This window comes from Gorilla gorilla, chromosome 5 (genome assembly GCF_029281585.2).
Source record: "Gorilla gorilla gorilla isolate KB3781 chromosome 5, NHGRI_mGorGor1-v2.1_pri, whole genome shotgun sequence".
Classification (NCBI taxonomy): Eukaryota; Metazoa; Chordata; class Mammalia; order Primates; family Hominidae; genus Gorilla; species Gorilla gorilla.
In genome coordinates this window covers 51973422-51986320 of record NC_073229.2, presented here as the reverse complement: position 1 = coordinate 51986320, position 12899 = coordinate 51973422, and the positions used below count along the sequence as shown (strand labels likewise).

The 12899-nt window shown below is 58.4% G+C and overlaps 1 protein-coding gene across 5 annotated transcripts; it reads right to left on the bottom strand.

The window, feature by feature from the left end:
• Positions 1-140: 140 nt before the first annotated feature.
• On the bottom strand, positions 141-9538 carry HMGA1 (high mobility group AT-hook 1). Of its 5 annotated transcripts, none has more exons than XM_031012352.3 (6): positions 9405-9538; positions 9049-9162; positions 5446-5624; positions 3555-3638; positions 2832-2882; positions 141-1545 (listed from the first exon to the last, which is right to left on the bottom strand). In XM_031012352.3, exons 3-6 carry the CDS (start codon positions 5578-5580, stop codon positions 1492-1494), a joined length of 324 nt encoding a protein of 107 aa, XP_030868212.1. In that variant the 5' UTR covers positions 5581-5624; positions 9049-9162; positions 9405-9538; the 3' UTR covers positions 141-1491. The 5 variants fall into 5 exon arrangements, with proteins under 5 accessions (XP_030868212.1, XP_030868215.1, XP_018884693.1 ...); XM_031012355.3 differs by having other exon boundaries at positions 5479-5624; XM_019029148.4 differs by lacking the exon at positions 9049-9162 and having other exon boundaries at positions 9405-9515.
• Positions 9539-12899: the final 3361 nt, after the last annotated feature.

The following is a 12899-nucleotide window of genomic DNA, read 5'->3' as shown; positions in this document are numbered from 1 at the left end:
GCTTAAAATGACCTTCCCCGGAGGGATTCCAGTGCTATTTCCCCTCCCTTCCTGCAGCCTGAAGGATGGGGGCCAGAACACAAGTGTCGCCCATCCTATCTGCCCCAGGCTTTAGGGGCACACACCACAGGAGACTCCAGTCCAGAAAAGGATATTTTTTTTATTCAAGTAACTGCAAATAGGAAACCAGAGAGGGAGCCCCAGGCTGGGACAAATCATGGCTACCCCTCCCCAACAGAACAGGGGGAGGAGGTGGCCCCTACACCCTTTATGGTCGATTCGGGCCCCCTTGCTCACTCTGCTGCAGCATCCTAGGGGCAGGGCCCCACCTTCCCTGGGACTGGGGTAGTCGGTCACCCAGCCTGCCATGCCCCAGCCCCTCTTCCCCACAAAGAGTATCTTGGGGGAGGGGATCGTGGGCAGAACAGGAGGCAATGAGGATGAACATTTGGCGCTGGTAGCAGCAGCAATGACGGATGTCGAAGAATGGAACATTGAACAAAAAACAACACAACTGTCCAGAGGTAGTTTGTGAACAGAGGAAAAATGGAACCAGAACCTTGGGGGGCAGGGAGGAGCAGGAGGGGGGTTGGGAGCGGGCAGGGTGAGCTCCTTGTTATTGGTGCCCCATCTGAGGAGGGGGAAATGGCTGAGTGGCGGAAGCAAAGTAGGGTTAGGGGAGCAGCCCCAGCCCACCTCAGGTGGCGGCCACAGGGCTCTTGGGCCTCACCTGGACAATAAGTGACTGCATCTCCATCACCACAATATGTACTCAGATCCCAGGCGGAGGGCAAGGGGGCTGCGGCCACAGTGAAGAGGGAGTAGGGGACTGACTCACCCCTCCTGCCTTCCTGTAGCCGAAGGGGGCTGTCCAACCTAGTACAGGGACTAGGGAAGTTGGGGAAGGATGAAAAGTGAGCCCCACGTGGTGACAAAGACAGTTTGGCTGGGGGAATCCTGGGGGCCAGCACCCCCCTCCATTGGCCACACCTGCTGCTGCCAGGGCAGTGGAGTAGGGCGTGCCAGGATGAGATGGGGCTTGGGCCCCTTTTAAGGCCAGGGGAACCCTCCCAGGCCCCACTATGGGAAGCCAGAGGGAACAGTGAAGGAGCAGAGAGGGCGCCCCCAAACCAAAAGCCCAGAGAGCAATGTCCCCACCACCAAGGGAGTGGGGACGCAGCAGGTGCAGGGTGCGGCTAAGTGGGATGTTAGCCTTGTCCAGGAGGGCATGTGTGTATGCGTGGGTGGGCGGGGGGAGCTGGGAACTGAGGCCAGGAGAAAACTGCTCCCCACTCAGCCCATGGGAGCCCTGCAGCGGCTGGTGTGCTGTGTAGTGTGGTGGTGAGGGCACAGGTGGAAGATGGGGGTGGCGGCCAGAGGCGGTGGTGATGGTGGGCCTGGGGAAGGGGCGGGGGTGGTGGGAGCGGAGCAAAGCTGTCCAGTCCCAGAAGGAAGCTGCTCCTCCAGTGAGGAGCAGGCGGCACGCATGGGTCACTGCTCCTCCTCCGAGGACTCCTGCGAGATGCCCTCCTCTTCCTCCTTCTCCTGTGAGGTGGGGGCAGTTGTTGGTGTGAGTTCTGGCCCGGTCCCCCTCTTCCACCCCCAGAGGCTGGCCCCCACCCGCTCCCTGCACTCCCTGGCTCTCCTGAAGAGGGATGAGTCAGGGCTGAGTGTGTGGGTGACTCAGCAACCTCCACGGCCCGGCTTCATTCATAAAAAGAATTTAAAAGGAGGAAAAAACCCCACACACATGCTGCTCTCACCCAGAGCCAGGAGCCAAGCCCCCTTGGCCCCCAGGCCCACGGAGGGCAGGAGGGCAGAGCTCAGGGCAGCACTGAGCTTCAGGATGTGACTGACTCCCTAGGGGAGAAGAGGAGGTGGGGGAGGAGGTGGCTGGAAGGTGCAAGAGCCCTCTGGTGGGTGCAGGGGAACCAGGTCCTTGGCCCACAGGGGCAGATGCTGTGCTGTGGTGCCCTGGCCCTCCGGGGTGGCCGAGGGCTGACCCTAGGCCGGGGTGGGGAGGAAGGGGAAGTGTGCTGCCGGGGCTCACTCACTGGGCGGGAATGTCGGGACACCACACGGGGCTACAGCCCCCGTGCCAGGCACAAACTCCAAAACAACTTGTTTCCTGTTACTCACTCTTGGGGCCTGGCCAGCAGCACCCCCTAACCCCCCCACCCCAGCAGTGGCTCAGCTCGAGGAATGACAGCTTCAGGGATTTGAGGGGGCAGGCTGGGGGTAGGAGAGGGCCAGGAGCTGGAAGGCTGAGGTGACCCTAACTGCAGCGGCCCCCTAGAGGCAGCTTCTTGACTCAGCCCACCGAGCCTTTCCACCAGCTGTTTGGGGACCCAGAATTGGATGGTGCCCTCCAGTGCAGTGTGGTGGGTCACATCAGAACTCCAGTACCGACCCCTCCCAGGGCCCAGCTCCTTCGCTGTTTCTCTTCTGCAGAGGATCATAGGAAGGACAAACCTTCCCCCTATGGCTTCCTTTTCTCATCTCTAACTGAGGGGGACACAGGCTAGATGACTTCCAAGATCTCCCCTAGAAGTTCTGAGTATTCTAGGAGCAGGAGAGGGAGGGACCCCCCCACACAACTAGGGCAGGGAAGGGCAGGGAGATGTGGTCTGATTTGTACCTGGGACCCCTCACTTCTCATGGGCACAGCCCAGGCCAGGTACCTTCCCCTCTCTGGACTTCTGTAAAATCTGATGTCCCAGCAGGTCAGGGAGAGCCTTTCCATAGGGGGTGCATAGCATCAGGTACTGTGTACTCAACACCCTCACTCAAAAGAACCCAGGAGGCAAGCAGCAGTCTGCTTCTTCACCTACCAGTTTTTTGGGTCTGCCCCTTGGTTTCCTTCCTGGAGTTGTGGTGGTTTTCTAGAGGATTAGAGAAAATATCTCCTAAGTCCAAAATGCTCATCAGTGCTCACCCGATGCCCAATAGTGATGGGGGGCAGACCTACCTGCCTGTTCAGGGTGACCCAACACTCTCACCCAACAGGCCCACCCAAGTCCAGCTGGCGATGACTGGCCAGCCACATTTGCCCCCTCAACATACACACACGCCCCCTACTCCCACCTCCGCCCATGACTCAGAGGATATGAGTCGTGTCTTAGAAAAAATAAAATAAAAAACAAAACAACTTTTCTGAAAGGCTAATGCCACTGTGAATCTGGCCTTTGCTGCTTGTCCCCACCCCTTCAGGCTCCAGGGAACCCCAAGAGAAGGTAACATTCTCAGCCCAGGGACTGGCAGGGACCCTCCATTCTCCCCACTCTGCCTTTCTCTAGATCAGGAAAGCTGTGGGACTTCTGACCTGATCTCCGCAGTGTCCTGGGCAGGACCAACCCCCCAGAAGTAAGACCTTAGTCATTGCCCCACTCTCCCCAGTTAGCAAAGACTCACTGCCATCCCTGTACCAGGCAAGGGGGTACACAACTGAGATGACCGAGCCCCTTCCCAGACCTCCCCACAGCCGTGGCCATGGTGCCAACAAGAGGATCCTCTGCTAGTCATCCACCCAGGGGTGGTCCCATCTCAAGTCTCACCCGGGTCTTGGCAGCACCCTTGTTTTTGCTTCCCTTTGGTCGGCCCCGAGGTCTCTTAGGTGTTGGCACTTCACTGGGCTCCTTCTGTAAAGACAGAGGGGGTAGTCAGGGACAGTCATCACCTGTTTCCACCCCCTCAGAAGACACAGCCCTCTGCCTCCTCAACAAGGTTAAGTCAGCAAGAACCAAGAACTACAAACCAACCCTGACCTAGGAATCCCTTCAGGATCCAAAGCTCCAGTTTGAGCATCTTTGCAAAGTGCCTCCCACCTCTCCCCTTGCTTCCCTGCAGGTTTCTAAGATGCAAAATGACAAGAGCCCAGAAGACCCCTAGGAAAGGCATTCTGGGGACAGAAAGACACTGTTAGGTGGCTCTGCCCAAGTCTCAGTTCTGACACTGATCTTGGGTGGGACACTTAATGCTGGAGCCTCAGTTTCCTCATCTATAAATGGTGAAGACTTCCCTTGCAGGGTGTCATGGAGATTAAATGGGTAATGTATGGTTATCTAGCACTGGGCCATGATCACTGCCCACCCTCTCAGATGACCTATGCTGGACACACACTCCCTGCCTGCACTTGCAAACCTGGAGCCCATCCAGGCTGCCCCCAGAGAAGGGGAATTATAGCCGGACTCCAGAGATCCCTGCCATCATTCCCACTGAAATTTTAATAAGCCGTAGATAGAAAAAAAGCTGCTGCATAATGCATATAAGGTGTGTGGTGAAGGCGCGCTAGCTACTGTTTCCTAGGGAGCCGCCCATGGTCTGTCTATAACCAGGGTCCAGTAACCCTGCACCCCTCCTGACACCTCCCACTGACCATGGCTAACAGGTGGGGTAGGAGGGGAGGCTGAGGGAGCTAGGCTAAGAGGACAAATGACCCCACCCCAGGCTCTGAAGGTGGCTGCCAAATTCCAACACAGCAGACTCCTCACAGCTCATGTCTCCCTAGGCCCAGGTCAGCACAGACCACTCTCCACCGTACGGACAGGGAAAACCTGCAGGTGAACAACCTGTATCATGTTTAAGGGGCAGAGGTCAAACTCAACTCCTCTTACCTCTCTCCCAGGGAAGGGAAGTAACTGGGCTTCACCAACAGCCACCCCTCACTTGGGTGACAGCTGCCTCTGTAAGAGGCCAATATGGGGTCCCCCCAAGCCCAAGTGGCCATGCTCCCTAGGGTGCCCCACAGCGCCAGGCTGGCAGCCTAATCCTTCTATGAGGACTTTGTGGGGAGAGCAGCACCAGGGTTCTGAGGGTCACTGCCACCAACTCCCCAGCATTTTTGACTTCTTGGGCTTCAATTTCCATCTAAAGAGCCAGGGGCAATGCCCATTCCAGAACTACTCATAACTGGCCTGTGCACAAACAGGTGCTGGCCCACGCAGGCACCCGTTTCTCACCTGGGATGAGGAAGTACAAGAATCGACCATAAGTATTCAGCAACTTTACAGCAAATTGACAAAAATCATTTTACGTGCACTGAATCTAATGATTAAAAACCCTGGGCTTCTATGTTCATTTTTGTTCATTCGTCTTTACTGCATTTTAAAACTACTGGTCCACAGTGGATTGGAAATTAAGAACAAGGCGAGTGTTTTAAGCACTGGCCACGTGACCTCTGGGGTGCTTTAGGTTTGGACTTCTTGCCACTGGCTTCAGAATTCATCTTGAATTCCACGGCCCTCGGTTCTCTCCTGGGGTCTCTAGAGATCTGACCAGGGTTGCAAGTGGGGCAGGAGTACACACAGGTAGGAGGACACACCCACACGCTTACTGCGCAGAATCATTCTGCACCCTCCATGCATGTTCTCGCCTGCTGAATGAGACTCCAGGCACCTCCCTAGCCCCAAAGGGTAAACCAAGTGAAGCAAAGGTTTGGACACCCACCTGACTCCCTACCAGCGCTGTCCCGGGACTCACCGGAGGCTGCTTGCGCGGCCTGCCCCGGCCCCGCTTCTCAGTGCCATCCTTTTCCTGCTTGGAGGCCAAGGGCTGGCTGGACTTCGAGCTCGACTCACTCATCTTCCCTTCTCTAAGGAGCAGGTGGAAGAGTGATGGCTGGGATGCTGGGAGACAGAAAAGTGCTTTTAGACAAACATCTCGCTTCAGCCACTTTCTACCCCCTCATCACCCACACCTTCAAGGCACACTGCAGAAAATTGTGCTCCCAGGGGCCCCCAGGCCTCCTACTCTGCCCAGGATGGAGGGGTCTGCCCACCCCCAGATGCTGCCAAGGGCGGGGAAGGGCCGTTGGCCCTAATCAGCTCCTTATCTATCTCCTGTTCAGAAGGGCTCTTTGTTGTCCTGCCTTAACACCGCCCCAGTGGAGCGTGGTGGGGGGGATCCCAGGAGGTACAGCCAGCCCAGACCTAGCTACATGGGTGAGGCCGCCCTGGGACAAAGGTGTGGGGAGGTGAGATCTGACATATTGCCAGCATCCCCTCCTTCTGTAGTCAACTGCTGCCCTTTCTCTTTAAGAGAAAATCCAGCCTACGCAGTTCAGTGGGAAAATGGAAAGAATGAGACCTTGCGACCTGGCAGCTATGGACATTGATCCCCTGCCCACCTCACTGACAATATTGCCTATCTGGCAAGGTGCAAGACTCAGGACCAAAAAGAGCCAATCACACAGCCAGGGGTGGTGCCCACCCACCAGCTCTCTTCTCTGTTTTCACCCAGGGTATTTACCCTGGAGGATTCAGATTGGTATAATTGAGGGAGGGAGGAGATGGTTGAAGCTAGTGGGTGAGGTGGGGGAGGAAAGTGAGCCCAAAGCCAAAGGCCACCCTCCTCTTTCCCCTTACCCCTCCTCTGCCCAACTGGAGTCAGATGGGACTTTGTCAGTTGGGTAGGGAATTCTCCAACTGAAATGCACCACCTAACAGACCCTGGCTGGCCCTCATCCTTTAGGATGAGGTTTAGGGCTCATCCTAAAACCTTCTTGGTCATTTTCTAGCATCTTCCTTCTTCTTAGAGGCCTGTTGGAGTTTAATTAACCCCATCAATTTTGAGTTTTCCTAAAACTTCTCATTGGAAGGAGGGCCTGCAACCTGTATTTGGGAATACCCTGTATTACAGGCTTAGAAAGGACAGTCCTCCACATCTTCATCCTAGTCCTTATCCCCAGGCTACAGATGGATGAGAAGCCGGAGGCCTAGGCTACACATTTTTCCAGTAACAAATCCCTGCCTGCCATGGTAAGGGGTGGGACAAGCGGCTCCACTTCTGAAACCCTCTCAATCTGTAAGATCAAGGTAATTATAAGGTACCTGCCTGAACTACCTCCTGACTGCTTCAAGGATCAAACTAGGTAATAGTTTAAAAAACTTAAAATAATAGAAAGAAATCTTCACTCTAACCAAAATAAGAACTAGACCATTTGAAAATGATTTATGGGCCAGGTAAGGTGACTCATGCCTGTAATCCCAGCACTTTGGGATGCCAAAGCAGGAGGACTGCTTGAGGTCAGGAGTTCGAGACCAGCCTGGACAATACGGCGGGACTCCCATGTCTAATTTAAAAGAAAAAAAAAAAAAAGAAAAAGAGTTTTTACCCCAATGAGAGGAAAAAAACATTTTTGCAAACTTGTGATTTCTAGAGGGCCCAGGACCTCCATTTTCAAGCATCAAGAGACCCTCCAGACAGCAGGACTTTGGTAATTATTCTATCTTATAATGTTTCAGACTTGGAGACCCTTTTAAACAAGGTGGTTGGTGATTTATCCTGCTCCGTCATTAGTGGCTTGGCCTGCTCTGCAATTACAGGCAGTGATTAGAATCTTATATTACACCACAGGTCCCCCTTCAAACTAAACATCAAAATTAATCAACTAAACGAGTGCTGACCTCATATAAGGTCTGCCTGGGGCCCCCTCAACGAGGGGGTTCCAGTTGGGCGAAGCCAGTCCGGAATCCCAGAGAGCCTGGCCCGGCCTGCCTGGAGATCTTGGCGGGTCTCCCTGGAAGCTCTCATACCATCTGGTGCCTCCCCCCACCTCTTGCTGCTGGGGACCCTTTAATCCCCCCAGCCAACCCCCCACGAACTAAATGAAGGCCCGAGGCCCTTTCCAGTGAGGCCAAGAAACGCTCGTCTTTTCCACCTGTTTCTGAACATCAGAGGCCTGTCTTGGAGGAACTACATTTAGGGCCTAACCCCAATCCCTCACTTTGTAATAAAATAAGCCCGCTTGGGCCTCAAGCCTGTCTCCTCCATACACTGTGCATGCAAACTGTGCTCCTCAAATACTTAAGGACTCTGCAGGAAAGGCCCTAGGAAATTATCTTGGGGGTTCCCTTGTTTTCTTCCCCGTCCCCCGTAAAAAGGTAGCCCAGAGAAGCCTTGAGTTGCCTAAGGTCACACAGCAAGTTGGCGAGCAGGAAAAAGTAGGTTCCCGGAGACCCTTTCAACCCGACACTTTGCCTAACCGCCTAGCGGCTAGGGCTAAACCCCCGAGGCATCAGGCTCCAGACCCGGCCCGAGGGTGACTCTGCAAGTGTCTGCGCCCGGCCGTTGCAGGCCGGCCGGCGGGACCCGGGGCCAGGGCGCGCGGGGGGAGGGGCGCAGGCCGCTCCTGCAGGCGCGGGAAAGCAGCGCACCCCGACCGCATGCACCGCCACGCGGGTGCACCCGGCCCCACTTCCTGCCAGAGGGGGCACCCAAGCCCGCCTTGGGGCAGGAAACCTGGCGCGCGCGGGCGCGGGGGAGAGGAAGAAAGCCCCCTCCCTCCGTCCCCTCCCCGCAAAATAAAGCCCCAGAAGAAAATAAAATACAAACGGGGAGTCAAAGGGACTAGTTCCAACAGAGCCCAGCAAAGCAGCGAAACCAGTTTGTGGGGGCGGATGGCAGGCCCGGCCCCTGGGGCTGAAGAGGCGCGGGCCAGGCCAGAGGTGGGGTCGGGGTGAAGCCCCAAACCCAGGCCCGCGCTCCGGCCTCATCTGCGGAGGGGGCGCGAGAGAAAGGCCGAGAGGGCGTAGGGCCGAATTTCGGGGTTCCTCCCCATCCCCCTCACTTCCAGAACTTCCTTGAGCTGCGGGGGGCGCCCGACCCCCCACTCTCCTGCCGCGCCGCAGCCCGTGTCTCTCCCCGCCCCTCACCCGGGCCCGGGCTCGGGCTCGGGCTCCGGCTCCAGCGGGAGCGGCCGCCGCGCGAGGTGCGCCGGGCTCCTCCGGGCTCCGCCGGGTGCACAACTCGCGCTCGCCGCAGCTGCGCGCCCCCTCCCCCACCGCGCGCCTTTCCCGGGTCCCCGCCCCCCGCAGGGCGCCCGCGGCGCGGGGGAAGGGGTGCGGGCGTCCTCCCCGCGCCGCCGGGCCCCGTCGCCCGCCCCCGCGCCGCGCGGCCCTCCCCCGCCGCCGGCTCGCGCCGCCCCGGCCTGGGAATAAAGCCGGCGGCGCGCGCTGCAGCCCCGGGCGGCTCGCAGGAGGGGCGACGTGCGGGCGGGGGCGCGGGCGCCCCCCTCCGCCGCCGCCGCCGCGGGCCCCGGGGACGACTCACCGCGAGCTCGGCCGCCGGCCTGCGGTGCGCGCTCCGGGTTGCCGGGAGCGGCGGTGCTGGGCGCTGAGGACCGGCCTGGCTCCGCCGCGGCCGCCGCTGGTAGCAAATGCGGATCTGAAACCGGGAGAGAGAGCAGAGGCGCTCAGAGACCGCCGCCGCCGCGTGCTCGCCGCCCAGGCCCCCGCGGGGTATTTATGTGTCACAGCCAGGCGGGGGGACAAAAATATTCCCCCTCCCCCGAAGGATGGCGAGGGGCAGGAAGCTGGGCACGGCCCGTGCGCGGCCTCAATAAATAAATAATTTAATTAAATTATAGATATAAAAAAAAGAAGCCACCGGAGCGGCCGCGAACTCACGCCTTCTTGGAGCCGCGCCAGCGCCAGAAATAGCCCCGGCTCGGAGTCCCAATTAGAGGAGCGCAGCACCGGCTCAGGGGAGCTTAAAAAGAGCGACCCAGGGGCAGGGGGGACGGGCCCGCCCGCGCCAGCCGTGTCACTCAGGGGGCGGGGCCATGCAAATGAGCCCGGGGATTTAAAAGGGCGGCCGCCCGCCAGCCGCCGCTGCCGCGCGGGTGGGTGCTGACGGCAGGGAGGGGTGTGTGGGAGGCCTGGGCTGCGAACTCGAGTCGACCGCCCACTCCTCGCAGTCCCGGACGGAGGAGGTGTGGGAAGGCACGCACAGGAGTCACGAAGGAGCTTCTGGCGGGGGGTTGGTGACGGGTGGCGGTATCCTTCCTCCCTGGTACAGGGGTCCCAGGGAGAGTCACCTCTAGGGGCTTCCAGGGCGTGTGGGCCCGGCCCCCCGCCAGGGCGTGTGGGGGTGGACGGGGGTCCACGCGGGCCCAGGGGGTGAAGAGAAACGCGCTCGTTAGAGAATTCCGCGGCCTACACGCCGCCTCCTCACTAAAATAGAGAGATGGTAGATTTCCCCTGGGCGGACAGGTGTCAGCATGTGCCTTTCAGTGTCAACCCGCGTGTGGCTGATTGGTGAGATACAAGTCTTGTGAAATTCAAACGTGAAACTCGTGAAATCCCAAGTGTTTTATTAATGGCCACCAGCGAGCCATGATCAAGGTGGAGCCTTCCAGCGAAACCAACGATTGGCTCGTTGGCAGGTACACCCAAGGGAGGCTTCATACCTTGAGGTGACTTAGATGGTGTTCTGGAGATACGCAGGCCCACTTGGGGACCTGGGCCCTTCCGTTGGGACTGTAAATAAAAATAAAAGGTGGGCCAGAGGTCGCCTGGAAGCGCTTTGAGGGCAGGGGCCGAGCACGCAGGCCATCTCCGCCACGCCTGGCCCGCCCGGCGCCCGGCTTAACAAAGACTTGTTGCACCGAGCGAGAAGGAAGCCAAAGGGGAAGATGGCGGGGAGGGCGGTGGGGGAGGAAAGGGCGCAGGCGGAGAGGCGCGCCCTGCAGGCCGGCCCGGGGCCTTCTCGGGCGCACCTCCCGCGCCCGGTCCCCGAGGCGGCCTTCCACACCTCCTGTGATGCAGGGAATTGAAATGCGCTCCAGTGACACACGGCTGTGACTCATGTTTTTCTCTGCTCCCCTTCTTCCTCCCCGGTCAGCCGAGGCCCTGGCCCAGCCCCCTCCTCAGGGGGCGAGCCGGCGGTGGAGGGGACGCAGGAAAGCCCTGGGCCCGGCGCGGAGGCGGGGTGGGGAGCGGCGGGCTGGGCCTCGCAGTTGCAGGAATGTGGCAGGAATGTTTCCGGTGGGGGTGGGGAGCGGGCGGGGGGTGGGCCCAGCCCCCACCCGTGCGGCGGGAAGCGCTCGGGGCCCGGGCAGCACGTGCTTGGCCGGGTGGGGGCGGGGGCGCCTGGGCGGGAAGGCGCCAGGGGCCGGGAGCGCGGGTTCAAAGGGGAGGGCGCGGGCCTGGGGCCGGCTCGGCCTAGGGGTGGGCCCGGAGGCCGCCCTCTGCGCGCCGGCTCCCCGCCCCGCGTCCAGGTGAAACGCAGTTCCTGAGAAGTCCCGGGGCCGCCCCTGGAGGGGAGAGGAAGTCACCAAAGGGCGGCCCGAGGGGAGGGGAGGAGAGGGCGGCGGGGCCCGCGAAGAAGGCTGGGGGAGGGGCGGCCTGCCCCTTTGTCTGGCGGGTGGGTGGGGGTGGGGCGGGTGGATCGCGCCGCTCCCTCCATCTTTGTGCCCTGGGCCCCGAGCGCGCGCTTAGTAGGCCGTGAGTGGTGGTGGCTGGAGGGCGTTCGGTTTCGAGCGCGGGAACCTCTGCGGCGTGGCATGGAGGCGCGATTCCTCAGCCTCCAGCACCCCGTCCCAGGTCACAGGCTCCCCGCCAGCACCCTGGGACCCAGGTCTGGGCTCGGGCTGCCCCCCAGAGCCGCGCGCCCCTCCACTTCGCGCTCTCCATGGCCGCGGAGGCTGCTAGGCCCGAGCACCGGGCTGGCGGCCTGGCGGCTGGGGAGGTGCGGAGAGGGTCCTGTCGGTCCTCTCTCTCGGGTACATCTCTCCCCGTCCGTGTGGGACGCGTGGCCGCCCCTGAGACGGGGAGGGGAGAGGGACTTCCGCCTCGAGTGGGCTGTGGGAAAACTTGGCCAACTTTTTGGCCCACTTCTAGCAAGCCGACTCGATCTTATTTTTCCTACTCTTATTTTCCCCTCGGCCTGATTTCGTCAGCGACTTGTTTTTTACCTTGTATTGTGTGTATTTTTGTCAGCCACCTCAAACCCTTTCTGGAAGGAGGCAGGTATAAATAAATTCGTAGGCAAATACATATAGTAGCTTGTTCCCCTCCAGGATTACCCACACCCTTGAAATCCAAATAACTCTCTACTCACTGACCCCCACCTCCACGCTTTCTGGATTGTAAATGCCCTGAATTCACTGTCTTTCCTTTATTTCCCCTTCAAATAAGTATTAAGCAGAAGAGCGAGTGGTAGGGATAAAAAGATGGGTAGGATCTAGTCCTTGTCCCAGCGAATTTCACGTCTAGGGAAATCAGAATCAGGCCTGCACTAGAGAAAACTGAATAGCAGTACAGGAGATGCCATGTTAGAAAACATTTCATTCAGTAGTTATTGAGAACCTACTGTGTAGCAGGAACTGGGCCAAATTCTTGGGGTACAATTAATGAACAAAGTCCCCTGCACTCTTGAAACTTGGACCAAGGGGTCAGGCGCTTACAGACTTAGGAGGAAATACAGGAGGAGAGGATGGGAGCCCAGGGTGGTCAGGGAAGTCCTGGAGGAGACGGGCTTGAGCAGGCCTTCATGAGACTTGGATAGGTGGGTGGCTGAGGAGTTGGGGACAGGGCAAGCAGGAAGAGGGCGCTATTCCAGGCCAAGGACATGGTCAAGGCCCGGGGGGTTGAGTTGGTCGATACCAGAACCCGTCTTCCCCACAGGAAGCATTTTCTGTTATTGGAGTCAGTCTATACAGTTTGCTCAAGGACGACCCAGTGAGGTTCAGTGAACCCAACGGGAATGTCCAGGGAATGGGGAGTTTGAGTCAACTTTATGTTTTGGGACGCTGACTCTTGAGCTCATTTTCTAGATGAGTAGGTGAAAAAACTAATGTGGATGGTTCCATTTAGTTCTATTAAGTATTCAGCTTGATGCATTTTCACAAAGTGAACACCTTTGTGTCACCAGCATGCAGACCAAGAAATACAACATCTCCAGTACCCCTGTGTAACCACCATCTCAACTTAAGCAGTGTTTCGTTTCACCTGTGCGTGCACACATAGGGATATGGAGTCTTACATTATGTATTCTCCTGGGTTAGTTTCCTTTGCTTACCTATGTCTGTGAGGTTCATCCATGCTATTGTGTGTGGCTGCAGAATGTTCATTCTCAGGGCTGCTTAGTGACGTGATATGAATGTACCACAATTTTATATC